This window comes from Lipophrys pholis, assembly GCF_963383615.2.
Source record: "Lipophrys pholis genome assembly, chromosome: 16".
NCBI lineage: Eukaryota > Metazoa > Chordata > Actinopteri > Blenniiformes > Blenniidae > Lipophrys > Lipophrys pholis.
In genome coordinates, this window is record NC_137634.1 from 5767171 (window position 1) to 5793083 (window position 25913).

Consider the following 25913-nt stretch of genomic DNA (forward strand, 5'->3'; position numbering starts at 1 on the left):
AGTCGACGTTTTGAAAAGTTAAGCAGTAAATTGAACAGCCACAATCTTAACAGAAATACTCTTAACACAGGTTTACTCACTGTTGGGGAGTTAAGCTGTTTTCATATTGTAAAATGAGTACGGCGGGAGCTGTTGCAGTGTCATTGAACACTACATGAATAATGCAGATGTGTGGAATTGTTCCGAATTCTTGATAATGATGAAATTAAGGGGAGTAATTGAGTGCAGGCTGGCAGCACAAACTGGAGCTGCTTCTTTCCGTATTGTCTGCAATTACTGTTGAGCTTTGAATGCTAATGCTAACAATGCTAGAGCGATAACAAAGGAGCGCTGTAGAGATAATCTCACGCCTTAAATGTAAATAACTGTTTCTTTGTTTCAAAATGTCCTGATCCACCACTTCTATTACGACCCGACTACTCAACTCCCGTACCACCGTGATGACTGACGTGTGGATATCAATCATTTATTCAGCCTACTGGCTGTTCCCCGCTCGACTGATGCTCTAGTGTGCGTACAGGATGTTCTGTCTCTGGTAGGCACATCTACTGTGCGACACAATGGCTCAGTTGTAGGCATCTCTTCACAGAGGAGGAGGTGGAGGGCACCAGAGTTCATGATTACATCTTGGAACACACAGATGCTTTTTCTTTCTCTACTAAGTGACTGGTACAGTTTGTTAATGGGTCAGTCCCAGATAGATAGCCCCTTTTGCACCTCTCATGAAGAGAAGACCTACACAGAATGCCAAGTAAGTGCAGAGTGATGCCCTTTTGTTATTGGCCGTTTCCGATTTAAAAGAAACTTGCAGCATTTGGTCATTTGATACAAGGAACACAAGTTATTGTTATTGTTTGATCTGTACTAAGGTTGTTTTTCTTGGGTTGCAGGTACTTGACTTTGTGCGAATAAATCTTTCCTGGTGTGTCGGCACGCTTGAATGTTAAGTCAATATTTTATGATGCTGTATACATTATTCATAAAAGGCATATTTATTTTGTTTCACACAAACATTTAACATGTGCAAATAGGTTATTTAGATTTGTGTTTAGGCTCCTGGCTGCAACAGGGACTACGATGAATGGAAATGTCAAAAACAGTGTTGTGATAGTGTGAAAAATAGAATAATGCATCAGACTTTGGTATGTATACCCTGCTTTCCAAAAATGTGATTAACAGCATCGGTGTATATTGGATTTAACTGCTGATTACAGTAATGCATCGCTTGTTTCTTGCCAATGCAAAGTCCAGCTCAAGTCGTCAATTTGCACACAAGATCCAGCTCAGCATCTTTACAGTACTGCTGGCCATGTTTCATAATCCCTAATGTGGTTTTCACTGTGATGTTGTTGACAGACGGTCATTTTGTCCCAGTAAATGTCCCCTAAAACACATGTTACCCATTAGCTGTCACCTTCAATGTAAATAGTGTTGTAAGATGGACTTTGTCTGTAAATTCTTGGCTGGAACTTAATAGTTTTCAGTGCTTTTTTTTTTTTTTTTTTTTTCCTTTTTTTTCCTTTTTCTTTTTTTCCGAATCATCATGTGGTTATCGTGAATGTGCTGAGTGGGGTCTGGTCCATCAGGATTTCCAGACTACCGGTGAGCTTTAACAACGGCAGTCTGAGTGAGCAGAGTGAGTCGTTCGAGTGGGAAAGACCGAGTGAACAGTGAGAGCTGAGGAATGTAGGGCGACTGAGTGAAACCGAGAGAAAAAATCCTGAGTGAGACCGAGTCAGCGCTGGCAGCTTATCTGCTGAGTGAGTACTGTTTTTCTTTTTTCTTTCTTCATTTTTTTTTTAAATTTTCCATTTCCTCTTTCGTCTCTTCTGTTGAGAGAGAGAGAGAGCGAGAGAGAGAGAGAGAGAGCGAGAGAGAGAGAGAATCACCCCTCTGTGAAACAACTGAGTTGGTATGGCCCGGCCATCTGACAGGCCCAAAAAACTCAGTGCTGCTGTGAGTGCCAATCAAAGAGGAGTGCTCGGCAGGGATTACCTTGAGTGACCCTGCATAGATTAGTACGTGCATGTGAGATGGACAATTCTTTGGGCGGCTTAAGCGGCCTGATGACACGCTTTCCCGGAATATGTGTGGCGGTGGCGCGGCCCGCCAGCCCTTCTAAGGAGCTCTACTATGGTGCTGTCCTGCCCCTCTACTGCTACCGTTACCACCGCTATGGAGGCACTGGAGGGTAATTTCACATTTGCAATACCAGTAAGCTGTGGCTCACAGCAGGGGAAAGGGATTTTAATGTCCAGCAAATGAGCTTGCAGGTATGTCAGTCATTCTGAAAACCGAGGTTTGAGCTGTTTGCTGGCACTGCTCACATTCATTTCATTTCTCAACTTCTGTTATCTTAATTCAGCCTGTGTACATATGTGTTGTGCCATTTATTTACTCAAAAGCTGCTAATTCAGGGGAGTTTTCCTTAGGACATGGTTTATAATTCAGTGTTGTAGTGTTCATGTATTTTCCTTCTCCAAGATTTGTTGTGATATTGTGACCAGGCTGAGTGTATTAGGCATCAGGTGGATTTCTAACATTTCTCGAGCAAAACGTCCCCCCATGTCAGCTGAACGTCAGTGAGCCTGCTTCTGATCTGAAAGAATATTTTGACTTGGCTTCTGAACACGTAGAAAAGACTGAGGCAGCCATCACTCGGGTCGTTGCAGTGTATCCTGTGGAAGTCTGCACAAGCTAACCCCCCCCCCCCCCCCCCCCACTGTGTCAGCCGCCACTTCATTAGTCATGAAAGTAGAAGTTAAGACTTGCCTGCCTGGTTATGTTTGAGGCTCTCATTGCTGTGTTTTGACAGTGAAATTTCTGCAGTGAAGAAACCGAGCTTCTCTTTTTTTTTTTCTTTTTTTTCTTTTTTTAAATAAATGCAGCTTTGGAAACGTTGGTTTCATGCAGGCCTCGCGAGACACCAGCTGCAGTCTGTCGTGGTGCTTTATTTTCCTCTTTAAAATGTCTTATCATTTATCAATAATCTACATGTGACCTTAAATGCACTTGTCATGTGCAATCTATTCAGCTTGAGTCCATTTACAATAGAAATAGAATAAATGAGTAATCAGAGAATTGTAATGAGAGTTTCTGATGCACCTCAGAGGTGTGATTATTAACTGATTAACATGTTTTCAGCCCATTATCAGATTTTTTTTCAGAGAATTTATGTTCGGAGTGAAGCAACACTCAAAACTTCCTGTTGTTGTTGATCTTTTTTTGCATATGCTTCTATCTAAAAATAAATGCATCATTTAAATGAGACACTTCCACAAAGACATGAGTTAATCAAAGGTTTACCTGTGTTCATATGATTTATCATAAACTATTTCACATACACTATTGATCACATGATTTATCTGATATCTCTTAAATTGGGATAATGATTGTATTTTAAGTGTGTCTGTAAACTCAGTCCTTCATAAAGAAGACTCATCGCATTTCGAGATGCCTTTGGTGTGAAGCGGGAGCTATTTTGCAGGTTGGGATCACTGCATGTACAAACCCCCGTTTCCTCTTTCCAGGGATGCAGGTGATGGAATAAGTCATACTCTCACTGCTGGTGGTTTGATCCAGAATTCCTGCTTGACATGTCCCAAAGTGTCCTTTGGCAAGACCGTCGGCATCAAGTTGCTCCTGATTCGGAGCGAGCGTCTTACAGAGCAGCTTTGTGAGGGCGAACGGCTGAATGGAGAGATTGCGCAGCACTTTGTGACAGGCAACATGGAAATGCACTATATGAGTGCAGCCTGTTTACCATTTAGATTCACCGAGTTTGTTCTTGTTTTGTGTTTTCCTCTCTGTTTGGTATCTAAAGCTCCAACAAATAGACATCGCTTAAAACCGTGTAGAAGACGTATGGTTTTATTTTATGATTGTTGCAGCATCACAAATGCAAGGTGCCCAAACATGTCTCACTCTTTACTCTGTCCATAAAAACAAAACACTTTTTAGAGCCTCTTTTGCAATTCTTAGGAAAGTTTGTAAAACAGTCAAGTTGATTTCATTAGTTTATAGTTCTCCCATGCAGAGACCACAGTAACCATGGCAACTGTAGCCAATGCTAGATATATTCCTTGAGCTTTTTTTTTTTTTTTGCCCTTTTCATTTTTGACAGTAAATTGTTCCACTTGGCTCACCCAGGAATAACTGTTAACATCAGCTGCATTTTTATAGCCGCTGTAATGGTTTCAACTTATTTTCTGCTCTTTTCGCCTTTCCTTCTTTGGAGAGTTCTCTGCTTTAATACAGGCGTAGTTTCTACCAATCACAGCTAAAATACTGCAGGGATCGATGTGATCGTGATCGCTGAGTCTTTTCCTCTTGTCCCGCTCATGCTGTGGAAGCGAGACTGAGCCGGTGGTCCAGGTTCTGTGGTGGGAAAGGGAAGATTGACTTGTGGCTCTGTGATTTCCTAAATCAAACAGGACTTGTGAATCAGCAAAAGAGGGGAGAAATTAAAACTCTTAAAATATTCAGGACGGGTCAGGAAAGAGCTTCATTTAAAAACACTGAAGAACCACAGAACCACAGGGCTGCATTGAGTTTTTGGAGGACATCTGTGTGGAGGCTCTTTACGCAGTGTGGGAGAAGAGGCAGGAATGCCACGGCTCTCTGACCGCCTCCAAAGCAAACACGAGCGCCGCCCGGCCCAACCAGAACAGCATCTCCCCGAAGGACATGTATGAAGGAGAATATTTCTGCCGAAACAGAACTGACCAAGAAAGGTCTCCAAGAAGCGCAGTGCCAAAAACATGCAGTTCTGCAGAAGGGAAATGAGTCAGGAGTTAATCCCAATCCAAGTGTGAGGTGGTTCTCTCTTAACAGAGCTTCTTTTGAAGACATAAACAACGTCATTAAAGCAAACTGCAGAATCATCTTAGCACTTCCAAAGTATTGTGTAATTATGCTTTTTGTATGGAGTGTTTCAGACAGATGAAATGTCACACACTACCCTACCTAGAAATTCGATGCAACCCATAATCTTACGTGGTAATTAAATGAAACGGCAGCCTGTCAACAGTTTTGAAAATAGACACCAAATGGCAAAAGATCTATAACCGCAATTTACAGTTGTGTGTACATCAGATTTAGGGGAAGGCACGGGGATAAGCAGGCTTAACAAGTATAGCGTGCAAACTTGGCATGCAGCACTCGCGGCTTTCTTTCACACATTGTAGATTTGATCTTGCTGGTCATGCAGCTCCACTCCAAAGCACAATCCCTCTGATTATTGGCTGACTCCAGTCCGGGTTGGCTTTTAGCAGCCGCTAATTTTGCGAGTCAGACAGACTTGAAAACACTCGCTGTCCCTGAGCAACCTAGGGTGACTCCATCAAACTGCCTTCACGGCTGCTCGCTGCCTGTTTTTGTGGATTTCTCCTGCACGTCTGTGCCGCACTCCCGTACAGAGACCCGCTGCGTTACGACGAACTGCTTCGTCCATGTTTTTGTGTTAACCCCCCCACCCCCCTTCCGAGTTGTACCCCTGTCCTCCTCCTCCTTTCATTCGTCCATATCTTTGCCTTTACCATTGAGTGTTGCACATTCCTTGGACCCATCTGGTACCAGCATGGGATGTTTGGCTTGGCATAGCCAGACTTGTTCCAGCGCAGCGCTTCCATGGAGCAGGCAGGAGGAAGCATTCTGTGGTGTACCACGCCAGAAGCAACGATAAAGAATGTTTCTCTGTCCTCAATCAGTCAGTCCCGGCCTATTTTGAAAAATTCACATGCAATTAACGTCTTCACGTTGCTAATGCAGGCAACTTTTTAAACTTTTAGTGCTGAACTAATAAATGAAGATTATCATTTCAACGTCAGTTGAATCTTGGTAAGATGACTCACACACAGGGAATTCTCTCTATTCAGAGTGTTTGCAGAAAACTTGCTAATTTAGGGAATTAAATGATTTTGATCATGCGACTTTCCAAATGTCATCAGCGTAAGTGCATCACCGTTTGAAAATGAAGCACTTCACAGTGCCGTTGGTGCCGAGGACATTATATTTGATTTCACAGCCGTAACACAGCAGCGACTGTGGCAGGAGATAAGTGTGACTGTAAAAGTTGATTTCTTTATACCTGTTGCACAAATAAGTGTTGGAATCTCACTAGAGACTTACTAAGAAAAATGTGGCCTGGGAACTGGCCTCACTTCAGGATCCGTTTTGAGATAAACAACTAATTAAGACCCACAGCAACACCTACGCAGTTCTCGACTTGTAGAGCCAGATGATTTTCTTTTTGGGCATGTTTATATGCTGCCATTGTTTTAAAGACCTGTGACTAAAGAATGCTTTATGATCTTTAGAAATGCCTGCAGGAACAGCCGAGCATCCTGCCCTCAAGAGAGGATGAAGATACTGCATTTTGTTTTGAAGACGCACAATTATATGTTGCTTCAGGTTAATGACTTATAACAGAGAGGCATGAAAGGACTGTTTACTGAAAGTTGTCTAAAGAGAGTAAGGATATGACTGGGTGAACCGTTAATCTTTAATCCCACTTTAGTTTTTTTTTTGTTGTATAATTTGTTGTGAGTGGGGATAATAAGATAGTTGTCTACTTTTAACCCCTTTTCGCAGGGGAGTTAAACACATTTTAGTTCAGAGGCTACTTGCAGCTGAATTTCATCTTGTGTGGGCCAGACTGGTAAAATAGTGCCATAATAACCTTTACAATTAAACTTTAAAGGTTTTCTTTGTTGTGGCTCAAGAGTACATGTGCTGAAAATGTCTATATCTTTACAAAAAAACAAGAATTTCTTCTGAAAATATCTACGATCTCAATACAAAGCCAGATTTTAATTAAACCTTCTGCTGCACAATACAGTAAAATGTCCAAAAAGCCATTGCATAATGCGTGTTTTTACAAACTCACCCTGGCAGCACGACTTCGAGGCTAGTTTGATGGCAATGATGGAGCTATCGGTCATGGCAGCATCACTGGTATCTCAGCTCGAGTCTCAGTGTTGTGTTGAGTCCGCTACTCTTAAAAAATCAGTTTTAAAAGAATCAATGTTTTCTTAAAAGATTATACCATCTGCTCGGTGGTTTTGGGGACAGAAGGCTCTCGCGGGCTGGTTTTGGCCCACAGGCCTTATGTTTGACACCCTTGCTTTATAGGGAAAGATATCTCACTTGGCCACTTGTATATTTCAACATTTTTCTCACAAAATAGTCCTCGTAAATGAATGGAAATCACATAACACATGATTGAAATGTGAAGATAAACATTGCAATATGTGCTGTTGTAATGTTTTGCTGCCCTTTGGTACAGCGTGATTTAATGAAAATATGAAAACAGATGCACTTAAAAGAAGTGTGTATTTTTGAAGGCCATTGCTTCTCGTCACATTTAGGGGACTTCCTTGGCAAGTGATGTATTATTCAGTTTCACATGGATACTCAGTAGTGTGTTCCAGTCACTCACAGAAATCCAGCAGGATGTTTATCTACTTTAGATAATTTTGTATGGTTTAGTTAGTTTGATGCTTTTCTTTCAGAGCAGCAGATCTTGCAAATAAGCTGCTTATAAAGGTGACGATTCATACCAAGTTAGAATTCTGAACTCTTGAATTATCCATCAGTCACACTGAGTATTTTGATGATTGCCCAGAAAGAGGGTTAAAGGTGAAAGTTTTAATTATACTGTTGGCTCATGAATTGCCATCTGGGCTTGCTAAGTCTCTGGAATTGTCTGTATTATTTACATACACTGTAAAGGTCTGACTTCATTATGTCACATCTTCTGTACCATCAGACTTGGCAGTTCCTTCACAGCACAATGTTGAAGTTGTGCATGTGAAATTGAACAAAAACTGCTTCACCAATCTGCACAGTGACCTTTTTTTTTTTTTGTTCAGACTGTTTCAAGGAGAAATAATCTGATATACTCCCTGTGTGTTTTGTCTTAAGCAAATAACACGTCCGTCACAAGAAGACAAAGCCGACGAAAAGAACGAAGAGGAAAAATCTGAAAAGACAGAGAAAAAAGAGGACGAGGAAAACAAGGAGGATCAAGAGAAAGATGAAAAGGAGGAGCCTAGGTGAGTTATGAATAGTTGGTTTTTTTCCTGGTGCCACTTTCGCCCATTAAAGCCCCGCGGTTACGGCTCCTCTCCGTTTCTCTTTGACCCATTCAGTGTGATCATTTAAAAGAAAAGGTCATCCTCGTAATGGCTGTTACATGAATCCTCTGAGCTTTCAAGTAAATGTTGCCGTTATTACATGCTGATTTTTGCGAAATCACAAATGACCTTGCACATTTCCACATAGTAAGTAACAAAAGTATTTGCAATTCATTAAAATGTCGATATTTCAGATAGCAGTTCTTCACTTGATTTTCTTTTCTTATGACTCTTTTTTTTTTTTTTTTTTTTAAAACTCCCAAACTTTTGAACACATATATTTGTGCTCTCTTCAAACTGGCTCATCCCTTGGTTTAAACTTTATGAGTACATTTCAGAGTGAAAGGATCGAAGCATTTTTAAAGCATGATTGAAGGCAGCATCCATCATTTAATTTCACCTTTATACATCAAAAAATAAGTTTCTGCATGAAGCCACAGAAAACCTGTAACGCCAAAGTGATACATGGAAAACCGAACAGAAGAAATAAAGCATATGCAATTCAAAACAATGACAATTATGGATGTGCGAGGTAGAAAAGAGTCACGAAGTCCACTCAGGTTATTATCAGCTTTCCTTTAAGGAAAAAATGTAGTTTGTAACTCAGTCGAGTGACATGAATTCTATTGCCATTGCTGTTGGTTAAGCTGTTTCATGCTCACTGACGAAGGTACAACTGCAATAGTTTTGTGAATGCATGCGTAAGACCACCACAACAAAAAGGCTCAAGGTGCCTTATAAAGGCAAACCCTGTATGAATAAAATCAGAGAGTCAACTTATACAATACATACATATATATATATATATATATATATATACACACACACATTTCAGAACTAGAACTTGGTCTTACTTCTTGATATCTGTAATACTAAGATTGTGAGTACTTTAATATTATTCAGATTTATTACTTTACCACCTCTGGGAATACGTATCAGCAATATTCTCCTCACAAGGTGCAGTGACTGCAGCTTATTCTCTAATTGAAGCAATCCTTCCTGGAGCTAATCTGTTGTCCACTAAACAGGAAAAAAAAAAAAAAACGAAGACAGGAGGGAAGATTTCACAAAGCTGCTTCACTCTAAGCCTCAATGACTTGAGCTCAGTCGGAGACTCTCATTGTCTTACACAGTTCAGCCAGCATCACTGACTTACTACTTATAATTTGATAATAAAACAAAGGCACTTCCTGTTTTTCAGTTCCTCCCATTGTCACATGCAACAATGAGCATGAATTGTGAAAGAGAGGATTTTATAAGCCTGGGACCTTTGTGCCTTACCTATGTTCATGCTCCAGAAAGAACTTGGAAGTGCTTGGCTGACACACAAACAACTCGCTAACTTGTCAGCATTTCCATGCGGCTTGAGTGTGGACAACCTCTAATATGCTTCTCTTGTGTTCCATAAAGGAACGGGTAGAGGTTGTTATTGCTTAGTCAAAATGGAAGGGATATTGCCGTACCAACAGCTACAATGTGTGCTTCTCTGTCCCAACACCACAGAGACATTGGCAAGGACAAAGACAAGTGTGACGGTGGGGAGGACGAGGACTGTAAGGAGCAAAACACGCCGCGTGGCAGGAAGACTGCCAACAGCCAGGGCCGCCGTAAGGGAAGGGTCCTCACACGCTCTATGGCCAATGAAGCTGCATCTGTGGCAACTGAGGAAGCGCCTTCCTCTGCTTCGGAGCCCGCCATGCCCGATCCTCCACAGCTCTCCAAAGGCGACCCAGCACAGAAGGCGATGAAGGAGCCTGCCAAACCTCAGACTCCTGTGGCCTCCATGGATGGGAAAGGTGAATCCTCTTCAGATTGCCTGTGGAGATTGTTTTACAAGAATGTATTAACTCGCACAGTTGATCCTATTATGTGTTTAATTACTGCAACAATGTGAGAATAAGATCATCGCATTGGTGACTCAGCAGTATGAAAAGATGCATTGGAGGTAGCGAGATTCGCCACTGACTGGATGGTTCTATTTGGAAATCTCGTTTTAGGGCCTGCTCTGGTTCGTTTGGTTGAGCTGATTCTCTCTCAATCGAAAGGTTGCAGGTTTGATCCCCTGGCACTCCGGGGTCTGTCAAATCAGTAAAAATGCACGATATACATGAACTCCATTTACTATTTAGTGGAATTATTCAATCATGCATTTTAATATCTCAGTTCGTGTTCCTCTTCTAAATGCAAGATATCAAAGCTTTTGAGCTTTTTGTGTCGGGTGACATGTTCGTAGACATGTCATTTGGTTTCATCACAACAGTATAATATGTGTATATCTCTGAAATGACTGTTTTTCACTCTGTTGTACCTTCATAATGCTGTTTGACGGGCTGCTCTACCCAAGCAGTCTAGATGTCTCCAGAATCCACTTCCGCATGTTTAACTCAGTTAGCATGGTTTCTTAGCCGCTCCACCTGGTCCTGCTGTGGTTTTTGGGAGCTACGTTGTGCGGTAGAAATAACACACTCGATAACTGCTGGACTTTCTGACATAATCCAAGTGTAACTGGTATTGTTGTTACCCGATGTTGAGGTTTAATTTGTGTTTCAGCTGACTGCACTTCAACCTGCTTTTGTTGATTTTTATAGATCTAAATAAGTTTTTCAAAGTTTGAAACATGTTTTTGCTCTTTCTGGTTAATTTTTCAGGGGCAGTCACGTTGTAACTGATCTCGTCTTGTATTAAAAGCCTAAAAAATTAAGTCTACGGCCAATGTACACCTCAAACAAGATTTACAGACACAGTATACTTTTTGCTGTTTTTATTTGTCTTGAATTGAGCTGATTAATACTGGTCAGTTGACTCAGGTGGCTGAAAGACTTTCTCCTGCTGGAAGGTGATTATAATCAGCCGACCACTACAGCAGTGCCCCGAGTGCCTTGTTGTCAGGCTACTTGGTTTAACATTTGTACCCAGTCACCCTGTGAAGTCTGTCAGTGTGAGGCTGGCAACTCAGGTATCTAGGTGTCTGTGCCTTAAGCTTGTTGTGTCATTAAGCTGTATCATTAATTCACTGTTTCGTAAGCGTGTTGTGCTTCTCTGCCATCTGCTCCCGGCACTGTCTGTTGAATTCTGCCGTTCTTCACAGTCTGAGTTATTCAAAGTCTGCCCAGTAATGCGATTAATTAGGCCTCTGCTCCGTGTCCGTCCCTCCTCTAAACCACATTCTGGACATATCATGCTTTACGTAGGACAGTGTCAGCTGTAATCTCCCTGGGTAACTCGGTTGTGGATTTTGTGCTGGAGTGTTTGCTTGCTCTGTGGTAACCCCCACAGCCCTGCGTCTTCTTAGAAGTGTGTGTGCTCGCTGCAACAGGGCCACTATCTGTCAGTCTCGCCGAGTTGACACTGTGCCAGACCAGTTATGGAAGCTGCTGATTCAGAGCGGGCGCCAACAGTGGGGGTTTGAGCTCGTTGAAGTTATAGGAGACTGTGTGCGTACGTGTGTGCGTGCGTGCGTGCATGCAATCATAAAGTGATATACTGGAGGCAGATACCATGCCTGTTTTCATACCCAACAGATTAATGTCAGCCCTCGTGAGACCTAACATACCTCAGAGGAACATGTGCTTTGCCAGTCAGGAGAAGGGTGTCTACGCTTGTAAGACATTTGTTTGACTAAATGTAGCGGACCTGTTGACCGGTGGACCTTTGGGAGAGGAAGTCAAAACAGTAGTCTGAAAATTGATTTCTGCATCCTTAAGATGTGAGGGGGGGCGGGGTACTTCCTAATGTCAAGGGTACATTTGCAGCTATATTAGTCCAAATGTTTACACAGTCTCAGTGAGTGCCATGGAAGAGAGTGGGCTAGAGTTCATTCGGCCCCCTCCACACTAACCGGCCAGTTCTGTGAATTTAGTTGGTGGTGGGGGGAGCGGTTTGGTGAACTGCGTAGCCACACTGAGACAAGAAGTAACGTGCGCATGTGTGTCAGATGCGCGGTGTCACAGGAGAAGGGGTGGGACGGCGTTGGGCTGGCGGTTCTATCTGTCTATTTGTCTCCATCCAAGGCCATTTCCCAAAGAGGGAGGCATCGCTCTCTGCTCCTCTACTTTCTGACGCTACATCAGCTGACCAAGGCCCTCCCCTTTGTAGATTAGAGAGGAGGAGGAGGGCAGAGAGAGAGAGAGAGAGAGAGAGAGGAGAGAGAGAGAGAGAGAGAGAGAGAGAGAGAGAGAGAGAGAGAGAGAGAGAGAGAGAGAGAGAGAGAGAGAGAGAGAGAGAGAGAGAGAGAGAGAGAGAGAGAGAGAGAGAGAGAGAGAGAGAGAGAGAGAGAGAGAGAGAGAGAGAGAGAGAGAGAGAGAGAGGAGAGAGAGAGAGAGAGAGAGAGAGAGAGAGAATGTAAACAGATTATTAGATTAGTGGCCATGAGAAGGAGACATCCGAAGAAAGGACTCTCCCCCTCTCTCTGCCTGCTGCCCTCCCTCTTTCACTTTCTCCAGCATTCTCTCTCTCTCCGTCAGTGCTGATGGGGATGTGTCTCTCTTCTGTGTGATTTAGCTGGTGCTGCTGAATCTGGGGAAACTTCTCGCTGGACCGAGGAGGAGATGGAGGTCGCCAAAAAAGTAACGTTTTAATTCACTTCTGCCTCGTTTAATTTCTCCGTCCTTCCTCTCCTCCTCTCTGCGGATGAGGCTTCGCGTTTTCTCCCTCTGCCGTTTCTCCTCATTCCTCTCCTGTTTATCTGATGCTGCTTCGCACCTGCCTTTTTTCTCACATGCACTCAGGAATGAATGTGCACATGCGTTCACACAAATAGAAACTTGCGCTGTTGCTGTTCTGCAAGCTGTCAGAAACCCAGGAAGGGTGTTTTTTTTCTTACTTTCTTTTTGGCTTCACTGCTCTGCTTGGTTCTCAAAAGTGATCTATTAGAGCCATCCAAGATGCAACAGAGCGTGGCGGTTACAGCTTCCTCCAAAGATCTCTCCATCTATTATTCACATTCAAACACTGTCAGATTCTCAGGGAAGAAGAAAAGAGAACATTGAAGTTACTTTGGCCTTGTAAATTCTTCAGATGCAGTCGCAGACTGTGCTTGCTCTCAGGCTGTGCCACTGGAGCCATTAGTCAGGTCATCTGCCATTCAAGTGTGCCCCCCGTTTCCCCTTTTTGTTTGGCTTTGTTGGCCTAAGCTCCTACACAGGGTTCCCTGAGTCCATAGACTTTGGCACAGGGGGAGTAAATAAAGAGATTAATGGGGATTAATAAAACTCTCTTGGGTGGCTAGATAGGCTCCCCCTTGTAAATATACTCACGGCTCTTATATCCTCAGGCATTCAGACCTATATGCTACACATGTCTGTGGATTAGTGGAACTATGAGAGGCCAGTCATGTGACAAGCTGGGTTCAGAAATCATTTTCATGTCGTCACACATGGCCGGTCATGCAACGCACCATTTCCCCTCAGTTATAGTTGGCTAACACATGCTGGCCTCTGTGGGAACAGGCGATTATCTTAAAAAAAACTAAACAAAAAAGAAAAACATCAATGTATTAACAGGCCGACTTTAAAGCAATTAGAAATATATAACGTCTAAGTGTCCATATATATCCATTTAAATTTTAGCCTCTTTTTTTCCCTCCCTTTTCCATCTGTATGTAATTTGCTCAATTATGGCTGTTTGGAGATCAGGTTAAAAAAAAAAAAAAAACGTTGCTGGAAGTACTTTATTTGTAAAGATTAACGAGAGTCCTTAAAGCTGTTTTGTATATCCAATACACCGGTAACACAAACAGTTTCCTCCAAAATGAACACAAAAGTTAAACAACTCTGCTCGCACAAGCTTAATCTTCATCTTTATAAACACGTACGACCTTCAGTGACAGAACTGTTACCCTTTTTCCTTTTAAGATATTTACTATATACATTTCTGCCATGTCACGTGTGCACTAAACCTAGAATTGTCAGATTAGGTTGATAAGCCCCCTGAAAGGCCTTAATCAAGAGTGTTATCGTGATGCTTCTAATGCTTTGACTGTTGCTATGGTAACACAAATAATACTGATATCCCCGCTACTTCTGCTTTAGTCTCATCAGAGCTGGTAGAATTGAGAGTATTGTTTGTATTGATTGTTTTTCTGGCTCTCACTTGCTCTTGCACTTCAAGTGCCATTTCACAATATGTTGTGCGAGGACAGTCAACACAGTAAATTCCCCAAGTGTAAATGAATCTCCAGGCAAGCGATTTGTGTGTACAACAATAAAAACGACGGGTACACTGCCAAATCTTTTTTTTCCCCTTCATTTATTTCTTCTCTCGAAACATCAACTAAAATGTTTTAAGCAAGTTTAAATTGTGATAATTAATGCCTCTGGTCACGGAAATAGAAAGAAAAACATCCCCGAAATAAATATAACTTTAAATCTTTTAAGTCATTTCACTTTTCCATTGTATTTTTATTGTTGAGGTCACCTTTGTGATCATTTGTAAAGTTACATGCAAAGGTTTTTGCTATGAATAGCTGCTTCGCAAACTTTACAAAATAGTGAAATGTCATATAGCTAGTATCACAAAATCTACAGTACTGTTAGACGATTGTCTGAAGTTTAAGTCAGTCTAGATTAGACACGAGTTACTCTGAACAATCCCAGAGTCCTCACACCTTCATTTGCACCATCAGTAGTTGGGTTTTTGTGTTTAGCTTGATGGTGATTTGTCATGATGCCAGTACGGCGAGCGGGTCACAGGGGTCACAGGATTTAGAGAAGAGACGCCCGAATGTCAAAGGTAAATGGCAGTCTTCCAACTCACTGCAGCTTGCCAAGAGGAGTTTCAGAGTTTAGCAAGGCCATCAAAGCTGATTGTCTACTCAGCACACTGTTAATGAGGACAGGGAAGACTAATAGCAAGCCTTGGCAACAGTGATCCGTGGGTAGAGTGTAATTTTACAGTAATGCCAAAACATTTTCGAACAATAAGGGTGTATCTTTGTTGAGAAATTGCCTCTCTGTCCTCCATCAGGGCTTGTTGAGCATGGGCGAAACTGGACGGCCATTGCCAAAATGGTGGGCACCAAAAGTGAGGCGCAGTGCAAGAACTTCTACTTCAACTACAAGAGACGTCACAACTTAGACAACCTGCTCCAGCAACATAAGCAGGTAAGGTGCTGGCAGCCTTCCTCCCATGGGTTGGGCTCCCATTTTACTGGAAGCGACATGCCATGATTGTCTTTCTGATTCCCAGGATACACGGAGGGCCCGTGCTGATAGATCTCAAGGTGAAGGTCTTGCCACGGCATCACCCGACGATGACGAGGACAACGCAGATGACAGCGAAGGTCAGAGCAATAGATGATAAGAAGCATGCGTACACTGTTAAGCACACGGTCCAACAATGGTTTTGGGGCAAAGTTCAGAGGCAGCACATGTCTTATTAGGCTTTTGTGTTCAGTTGTTGTCCTTGTTGGCAAGTTTTGAGAAGCCTCGTGTCTCATCTTTATAACAGTTAAGGGTATAGAGAGAAAAAAAGAAAACCTATCAAGTGCAGCACAAGAAGGGAAAGCCTGAACCAGACTGGCCTTTGTCATGTACGAATTTCATCTGAGGTGATGGCTCCCGACTGACTGTAATTTTAATGAGTGCCGAGAGAAGGATCAAATGAAACGAGGCAAGGGGGCTAGAAGAAGAGATAAAAGATATGCACTAATTCAGACTGTTGCCTGTTGCATAACAGTTTGAGCCTTTGAAGACTCAAGAAAGCTGGGGCTTTGAACTTGAAGTGCTGGACCACTTGTTTGATCCAGCAAGCCTGCCTGCCCCCCCCCCCCCACCCCCCACCCCCGAAAGTCCTTATCTCTGCTGCCATTACTCGGTGAACGGCAGCCAACACTTATAAAGAAGCAAGCTGCTTACACAAATATAGATTCTTGTAAATATTCCCTTATAAGGCTGTTCTTGTTTCACCGTCATTGTTGTCAGAACATGGTCACATTCAGACGACTTGAATATAATTGAAGCAAACCTCCAGTTCACATGATGGCAGCTGTGACATCAGGAGGTCACGAGGTTTACTTTGTCGTGTTTGTTTGACTTTCTGCTCCTCTCATGCAAACCCAAATCACACCGTAGGGGCCCTGGTGGGCTGCAGATCACAGAACATGCGGTTATACTCGAAGCGATTGCACAATATGTTGCGGTGGACTCGCAGTCATTCAGATGTTCGCTGTTAAGCGAAGCTGCGCCTCTGATTTGGGTTTGATACATTTAATGCATCTGCAAATTGTTTTTGCATAGACATACCATCTGGATTAGCATCGCCATGGCAACAACTGCAGCAGTAGACTATACGCAAACCGAACGGGACAGGTTGAATTATTTTTTTTTTAAATGATAAATATGCAGTTTTTGGCCTAAAGATGTATGATTGTGACATTTAATTCTTTTATTGCACAGTTAGCATATGAGACACCCAAACAGAAGTATAGAAAGAACAGATTATTATTATTCTTTAATCTTTAAAGGCTGTTCTCTTGTCTTTGAGGCCTTGTGTTAATGTTAGTAGTCAAATCATCAAACAAAATATGTCCCGAGATAATCTGTCGCATGTGCACTGAGGAGAATAAGACACTGCATACATATAGACACGTAGATATGCTTAAAATGAGTTAGATTGTTTCAAATATTAGATTCGTAGTTTCTCTTTTCATGGCTTTATGTAAATCTTTTGGGATTATAACATGAAGCTCGTATCATAAGTGCCACGCTTCCTATTTGAGTGGATTCATGCACTAGTTAGATTATTTAGTATTTGATCTCTGACATTATTTATCTTGACTGTATGATTGCTCACTGATAAGCCTCATGTTGTGACTTGCCTATATTCTTTGTTACTTGTGTTCGACCGGTTGTCATAAATATTCTTAAAAGTCTTGTGAGTTTCAGTCCATTTCATGCATAATTTGACATGCACTCGTTTATCTTCTGATGCTTCCTCAGGCGGTGACAACAGCTCGGATACAGAGAGCGCCCCTTCCCCCTCTCAGGCTGACTCTTCAAAGTCTGCTGACTCCAAGAGGGCAGACGGCACCGTAGGAGACGCTCAGTGCTCTGATCAAGACAAAGGTCAAGCCAGCAACGGAAAAGCCCTTGAGCGCTCATATGGAGAACTCTGTGTTAAGGAGGAGAAAAGCCCGGAGAGCGAGGCTGGATCTCTGGAGGAAAAAAGCAGAGCGGCCTCCTTTGCGGGCTCACTACATCCCAAAACTGAACCTCAGGATATGGACCTGAAGGTCGGAGAGGTTCAGGTCAAGATGGAGCCGGAAATGAAGGAAAAAGGAGAAAAGGGAGATCACGGGGAAAGGCAGAGGGAGCTCCACTCAGATAATGACTCCAGCGCCACCTGCAGTGCAGACGAGGATGTGGAAGCGGAGCCTGAGCGACAGAGGTGAACTGTCACAGCCACTCGCTTCATACTGTGTGTGTTCACACAGAAACAGCTCTAAAGTCTTTCTATGTGTGATTTGCCCTTGTCAACCTCTGCAGATTATACCTCATGGATAAGCCCTCACTGCTCAACCCTCCAGGCTCGGTGCTGGTGTCTTCACCCAAGCAAGCACAGCTTAACATCGACCAGCTGCATCACAGAGCTGCAACCATCCCACCCATGGTTAGTCAGTTTCAGGTTGTTCCACTTTGTCTAGCAAACAGTATAATCTAACCGTCATGTTTATCAGTGGTGTCTTTTATCCTGTAAATACACAATATCAGATATTTTTCAAGGTTTTCTGTTTTCTGCACAGTAGTAGAAATGGTCAGTTAGGTTCATATATTGTCTTGCATCTCATCTGGATTTAATTTGCCCCTAAATTACTTAGGTGTCTGGTCCGTTTGGCCCTGGCGGTATGACCACCAGTGGGTTTGCCATGCTGCAACGCCAGATCAAAGCAGTGCACGAGTCTGCGCACCAGGAAGAGAAGCAGAGGCAGGATCAGGGACACCTGGAGCGCAGACCCCCGTTCCCCACCCGTAGCCCTACCATACTAGAAAGAGATGGTAAGTGAACAAAATAACGGCTCGCTCGCTTTCTATCCTGGATTCTCCTTTCCCCTGTACTCTGTTGCTGCGAGCAGTTTACTATTTATAGCCAGCACTTCTTTTTTTTTCCCCCTCCAGGACCCATTCATTTTCATGCAGTTTCATAAAAGGAGACATTTGAAGGTGATCCGAACCGTCATATAGTGGTTCTCCCTGAGCCAGGACAAAAAAGCATTTGCTGACCTTGTTTTACGTTTGGTTCAGAAAGCTCAGCTCTCTGTTGATGCACTTCTCTTCTCAAAGAAGGGAACTGTGGGTTTATGAAGGTTTTTTTTTTTTGTTTTTTTTTTCTATGAACTAAGCACGTCAGATCGAAATGGTTGCTGCTCCTGGCCAGTCAGATGAAGCTTCAGAAGGAAGTGCAGTGCAGTCACGAGGCACACTGAATTACGGCTTGATTTTTTATTTTTTTTTCCACAAAGCTTTTAGCACCTTATAGTCTGAGTGCTGTGAAGAGCAGAGCAGCTGTCAGTAAGCTGCTGAGCTTTGACACCAGGATATTTATTACATAGGTTTTAGCGGGCGTGTGTCCAGGAGGGTGGTGTTAGTTGCCGCGGTCAGTCCACTCTTAGTCAGCTCAGTGTTCACTGGCTTTGGCTTTTTAGTATATTACCATTTGTCTTCCCTCGGTTGCCATGCCTGTGTATCACAGGTCAACTGGAGAAGGAGACCTACTCTGGTCAGCCATGTTGACTCTCCTCCCTCCCTGACCCCAACAGCCCCAACCCCTCCTGTCAGGTGAACGTACACATCATCACCTGCTCCTCAACCCCCCCCCCCCCCCCCAAAATCTGGTTTCATTCTTTTCCTTGCTGATGATCAGCATTTTTGACACGGAAAGGTCATTTTTGATTCCACTCCTTTAGATTTATTATTGGGCGCACTAATAGATAATGTATATTGTAGTCTCTTGGAGGCAATTTAAAAAAAAAAGAATTTTGTATTTTTGTGAATGCAATTGTTTGATTACTGGAAGTAAATCTGGAGTGAGCGGACTCCCATGAGGGAACGTGTCATAAATTAGGGTTTGGCATTCTGTTTGCACATTAGTATCATTCAGATTGAATTTGTCTAATTAAAATGGCCTCATTGGTACATCGTGAAAAATAGTTTTTCTTATTAAGTTGATGTGGCGATATAATGCAATTTTCTTGACATTTACACGAATCGAGAAAGGTCTTCATTTTTATACTTTCAAATAAATAGGTCCTGAATCATTGAATAATCAAGGAAATTGAGTGTTCATACTTCATAAATGATTTTCATCACCTTCAGTTCTTAATAGCGCTCTTTGTTAAAACCTGGCGGCTCATTACTCCTATAAGATGGTGAAAGTGATAATCAGGCCCTCAGTTCAGTACATTTTGCTCCCATGTTTTGAATATATTGGTTAATAATTAATACATTTTTCTGAAGACATGTTTTACGGTCAGGCTGTTGTTGACCTTAATTCTGCTGATTTCTTTACCATCATCTCAATCGGGGATTATTTACCATATTCTCTAAACTGGTCCTGTAATCAGAATAAGGCTACTGGTTTATTGGCTCCTGTAGTTGACGTGGAATTTATATTTTTGCCGGAGTTGCTCTGCAACATGTTTGTTGTTTATTCGAGGCAGATTTATCAAGCCCTCACAAATTGTGTTGTTGTTCCTATTGCTGAACTGCAGCATGCATGTTAATGCTCGACACCGTCTCCCTGCAACAGGGATTTACAAACTCGTCATAGGGTGGCGTGTTCTCTTATCTGTCCCCGTATGAGGCAGCGGGACGATGACGTCCATCCCCGCCGGAGAACCTCTCCAAGCCATTTGCATTTTTGATTTTGTTGAGTGCACAACACAAGGCGCCCTTCCTGCAGGGAGTTTACAGTCGGTCCCTACGGGTGCATGTTTGTGGTGTGTTATGATCCATTTTGTCCACTCAGCTTTCCCAGGAGACACTAAAGCAAACATAACTTTGGCCTATGTGGGCTGTTATGGTTAACATTGTATTAAATTAAATTTTCTGTTTTTACTTAACCACTTCCTTCCTCCATCCTGGATGCAGGATGAAGCTGAATATTTCAGTATGTTCTCTTTATTTGGAAGTGAAGCTTGATAGAGATTTGGTTTGGTGGATTATTCAAGCAGACGTTAATTTAAAAACGATGTCAATGTGAGCGGATGTTTATTGTTGATATTCAGAACCAGCATCTTCTTTTTTTAATCTCTTCCAGTCCTACATCCTGTTCCCAACCAACTGGTCCAGGGTATGCCAGATGGAGTCCGCGTGACGTTCAGACCCAGTCGACTTCCCAACATTCCCTCTCCTCCGCCACTCATTCCAACCACCAAGCCCACAGACAAGCCCTCCTTCATCCACGGGGGCTCCATCTCCCAGGTGAGACACCGAGAGCTCTGGTGCGGCCACAAGGTTAATTTCTAATAAATATACAGAATGTAATATTGAATGTTTGAGTCTTCCAGAAATATAGAGCTCAGTGTGATAAAGCCATGTTCTGCCATCTCAAAGACATCAGAATAAATATAGTGTGGCCGGAAGCTTTGCTAAAGTCAGGGAAACAAACAAAGCGACCCCGGCGTGTCCAGTCATGTAAAATCACTCTTATCAGGTTAGACTAAATTCTACAGTCTTGTGGTGAAGACGCTGGTAAATGGCAGGGTATATTTTGGTTGAAGCTTTTGGCAAATACCTGCTAGAACACATTGAGAACTGAACTCTTGAGTCTGAGTCACTGCTCAAAGCATTACTGAAATGTTACACAACTATACATTCAGTCATCAAATTCATGACTTTCAATTTACTGAGGACTTCTTTCCAGATGAGCATTGATGGTGATTAATTTTCCAAACTTCAGTTAAAAGTCTCATTCATACTGTTTCTATTGCTGATATTTAAGAAGCTTTATTGTCATTGTTCAAGTACAACGAAATTCCGTTTGTTGCATCACTAATAGCAGCAGCAGCATGTCACATGCCAACATTAAAGTGCCATCTGTTTTGTTTATGGACATAGATTGTTGTCAGTTTGTTCTCGTGCGCTCTGACCAAAACGTTCATCCCTGTCATCATCTCTGTTTGGTATTTTATTGGTCTCATGAACACAGCGAAGGGGGTATTTAAATGTGTTGTTTGCTTTCCCAGGGAACTCCTGGCACATACCTACCATCCCATCCTGTGTATGGGCCAGAGGGGACGAAGAGCTCTGTGGGTTCCATCTCTCTGGGTCTCCCTCGGCAGCAGGATCTAAACAAGCCTGGTAGGATGACAAACTTCCACGTGACTAAGCCTTTTCTTATCACTTTCGATTAACAATAAAAACCAAGTGTGCCATAAAAGCAAAAGTACACTTGAAGCAGACATTAGGTGCTGACCTCAGCTAGTTGAGTGATATCCCCGAGTTGTATTTACATTTATTACAATACTTTGACTCTACGCAGCATTAAACTGTGCTATATTTTTAATGGACAGTTCATCTCCATGCAAACAATCAAAACTAGAAGTCGCACATGTTAAATAATAAAAGGCAAAACGGCACCTTTACAATACCTTGGTCAACAGTTCACATATAAATACAGCTAAATGCAGCTCTTAAGTTTGATCCCTGAACTGAAGGAAAAATGAGGCAACGATGTCAAGCAAACACAGGTAATTTTACAAGCGTGTGGTCTTGGAAATAAAAATTAATGTATGTGTATTTTTATTTCTGTTTTCTTTAACATCCAATAACCTGGAGCAACTTGTTTTCAAAGCTCCATTAAGATCTAGATGTGATACGAATGGATTAAGTTGATGCTGTAAGACTCCAGACCACTGAAAAGAACTATCTGCAGAAAAAAAACCTGTGAACAGATGAAATCGTGTGCCCCCAAATTCTAATCAGAAAACCCCAGATTGTTATAACGATGTTTCAGATAGCAGAAAGTGATGTTTTGTTGTTTGTGGAATCAATTGTACTCTGATAAGCTCTGAATTTAGATAATGGTCAGACTCACCCAAACTCTTGTCTGTCACATTACAGGAGCTGGCGTTCCATCCATACAGGATGGCAGAGGAAGCATGGCAAAGGTCAGCGAGGGTCTGGTAGCAAAAGGATCAATCACTCAAGTAATACATGCAATAAATGTTTTTGTCTCCCCCCAAGTTGTTTTTGTTTGGCAGATAGTGTTCATAAAATGTGGTGTTTTTTCTCTCTCTCTCTCTCTCTCTCTCTCTCTCTCTCTCTCTCTCTCTCTCTCTCTCTCTCTTTCATTTTAATAGGGCAAACCAGCCCTGTCCCAGTCCAACATGGCTGCGGACCTCATGACGGGCTCAATCACAAAGCTCGTCACCAAGGACCTGAGTGGGCCGGACAAGGGCAGGGGAGAGCAGCTGCCTACAGGTTACGTCATCTATGAAGGCGAGAATGGTCATATCGTCTCCTATGACCGTGAGTGTTTTTTTGAGGTCGGATAACAGCAGTGTGTTTCTTCACCGAACACTCGAATCTAACCTTGAATTTTGATGTCAAATAGCTAACAAGAACCCCAGGGAAAACACTCGCAGCCCCCGAACGGCCCACGAGCTGAAACGCACTTACGACATGATGGAAGGGGCGATGGGCAGAGGACAGCCTGGCAGGGACGGAGCGCCGTTAGAGGGTACGGTTTGTGTGAGACAAACTACACCATGTTTCCTGTCTTGTGTGACCTGCATCAAGAGTGACGGCACTTGCTTTTATTAGGATTATTCAGCAGAACTGCGCCCAGAGATGGTCTCCATGGCGACTCTAAGGAAAGACCTCTGATCACAGGGTCCATCATGCAAGGTGAATATTGAAACACTTCCATGCCTCGCTTTACACAGTTCATATATTTTTCTCTCTGGCCAGCGGTACTCTCTGCAGACATCTTACATGAAATGTTTTATATTTTCTCTCAACTAAAGTGAAGGTGCAATCATTTTCAATTATTTACAGGAACACCCAGAACTGCTGCGGAGAGTTACGAGGAAGCCATGAAATACGGGAAGCATATCAAGCGAGAGAGTCCACCAATTCGCTCATTTGAAGGGGGTATTGGTAAAGGCAAGCCTTACGAAGGGGTTAATACCATCAAGGAGATGGGGCGCTCCATTCACGAAATCCCCCGACAAGATCAGTCTGGCCAGGATATGTGCAAGACCCCCGACTTGTCAGACAGGAGGGTGGCGGAGGGCTCCATGTCTCAGGTGAGACGGGACACATTTCAATGATGAACTATAAAGTGAAAAACTGAATGATGTTTGGAAAGAAATGTTGACTGGTCTGCTGTCCCTCCAGATTCATCTAATGAACCAAACCATCAAACACAACGTCAGGTCCCTCATCACCAGTCCCAGTAAGCTTCCTCACAGCATGCCCCAGCTGGAGGCCAAGGAACGCCCCAAATATGAGGACAGCAAGCTGGTGCGCCACACGTCTGTGGTCAACTCCACCGCCTCTGTGCTGCGCTCCACACACCAGGAGAACGCCAAGTCCCAGCTTAGCCCAAGCATGTACGACGATGCTAACGCTCGCAGGACCCCCGTCAACTACAGCTCCAGAAGTTCACCCATGTTGGGACGAGCTCCGGAAGGTATGATCTTAAGATGTTTTATTTACAAACTCGGGGGGGGGGGGGGGAACTAAATCATCTTGCTTACCGGGTAAAGTCAGAATAGCACACTGTATTTTTGTCTCTGTGACATAACTAATGACATGGCATTAAATTACTGACTGAACAAGCTGTGTGTGTTTCCTCCCTACTGAAGGTGGCATGAGCTCCTCGAAATCTGCTGCACATGAGAGAAAGAGTGCCATGACCCCCACCCAGAGAGACATTGTCCCAGCCAAGTCGCCGGTGTCAGGCGGGGACCCTGTGGCCTCTCACAGCCCGTTCGATCCCCACCACCGGCCCGTCGTTCCTGGAGAAGTGTACCGACCCCACTTGCATCCACACCTCGACCCTAACCTGGCCTTCCGAGTGCTGGATCCTGGTACAGTGTTTGAACAGCTTTCTGCATTTTTCCACTTTCACTATGACCAATGTCCCAACTACCCCCACCCCCCACCCCCCACCCCCCGAGTAAATTGACGAAAGCAACTCAGGCTTTCTAATCCATAGGCAACACATGTCCGGGATTCTTTTTCAGCTGTTGACGTCAGCAGTGGTGATCAGTATCTGTGAGCCTTCTGTTCATACGTTTTTCTTTCTTTTTTTTTCTTCCTGTCTGTTTACTCCTGCAGCATTCATGTTCTCCAGGCAGCCATCACCAACAGGCTACCATAACACCTACCAGCTGTACACAATGGAGAATACACGGCAGACCATCCTCAATGACTACATCACATCCCAGCAGATGCAAGTCATCCCTCGGTCTGACATGGCCAGAGGTCTTTCGCCACGGGAGCAGCCTGTCACCCTCTCTTACCCAGCTGGAGCTCGAGGTATGGCCCTCCAATAGCTAACTCTCACTGGGCCTGCCACCGTGGGCAGAGGAGAGGCCGTGGGCCGGAGGATCTGTAGTATGCAGACTGTGTGCTTGTGAAGTAGTGGCTACCTTTTCCAGACGCCCAGAAGCAAATGACCTTGACAAATTTGCCTAATTTTTTTCTTTCTTCGTAATGTTTGGGGCTGCAACTGATTCGGCTTGTGCTCAATTTTTATTGTCATCCAAATCTCCATTTGCTGAGTGGTTGCCTCATACAAGTTGACCACTATTCCACTCTCCTTGCAGCCCTGTTGCTTATTGATCAATCTGTATTTGGGAGAACTAACAGATAATGATGATGGGATACAGTTAAGTGTATACGGTGTTCATACATTCAGAAATTGATGGATCGGTTCTTGTTGTTCACCGCTGGCCCTTTGCTTCTGTCTGTAAAAGGGATTATTGATCTAGCCCAGATGGCTCCAACTATCCTGTTGCCTCACCCTGGGGGAACAGGTGCTCCCACTGCGGAACACATGGCCTACCTCACTGGAGCTCAGCCCCCTTTCCCTCCTAGGCCATTCAACCCAACCTCCATGTCACAAGGTGAGGACCCCACCCCCCATCACTAAACCCTGTGTTCCCTTATACTCCTTGGCACCATCTCCAAGTCCCCTCACACCTCTGTGAGAGTGCAGCCCTGCACTGAGCCCACCTGAGGGGTCAAAGGTCAGTTCTGCGTGTCTGGTCACTGCAGCAGGAGTCACAGTGGGAATTTCCCACAGAGATGCCTGTTTCACAACTGAGGTGTTTTTGTGTGCGTGTCATTATGTTCATTTTTAGGAGCAACAACCATTGTGAAATGAATGGAAACGGGATGTCCTTTTAACTTTTTTAAATCTCGCCTAGTGGCTCTGTTTATACAACATTTTTAAGTGAAAACTAACCTTTTGTTTAATTTTAGCTGTTTACACACCAACTGCATGTTTAGTACCTGAAAACGGCTCCCAGAGTGCAAAGGGTTCAAAAATGGTTCCATCTCAATCGGTATAGAAAATCTGCTGTGCATCGGTAGTACTTGCACATGCACGCTATCATTGTGGTCAATAGTTTCTCTGCACTATAGTTTTTCTGCAAATAGATCACCAATTACAATGGAGGCTTGTGTGCAGTTTGTTCTGCTCATTCTATTAACTTAATCAGCAATCTCTCATAAAGTGTTGATTCTCTGTCATTTACTGCACCATCAGTGTCTGCGTTTGTTACCTTGAACAGCACACACGTATCTATTTGGTGTCATTACATGCAAAAAA

The 25913-nt window shown here is 43.3% G+C and overlaps 1 protein-coding gene across 1 annotated transcript in view; it reads left to right on the forward strand.

The window, feature by feature from the left end:
• ncor1 (nuclear receptor corepressor 1) overlaps positions 1-25913 on the forward strand; it is a 56008-nt gene that overhangs the window by 21016 nt on the left and 9079 nt on the right. Inside the window, 20 exon segments of the mRNA XM_080483207.1 lie at positions 7924-8054; positions 9639-9931; positions 12636-12700; positions 15099-15104; positions 15110-15235; positions 15321-15414; positions 17072-17519; positions 17618-17741; positions 17950-18127; positions 20388-20551; positions 21316-21430; positions 22193-22278; positions 22432-22600; positions 22686-22811; positions 22895-22978; positions 23129-23379; positions 23471-23765; positions 23941-24165; positions 24416-24616; positions 25057-25206. Of these exon segments, the coding sequence (XP_080339333.1) occupies positions 7924-8054; positions 9639-9931; positions 12636-12700; positions 15099-15104; positions 15110-15235; positions 15321-15414; positions 17072-17519; positions 17618-17741; positions 17950-18127; positions 20388-20551; positions 21316-21430; positions 22193-22278; positions 22432-22600; positions 22686-22811; positions 22895-22978; positions 23129-23379; positions 23471-23765; positions 23941-24165; positions 24416-24616; positions 25057-25206 (3331 nt within the window).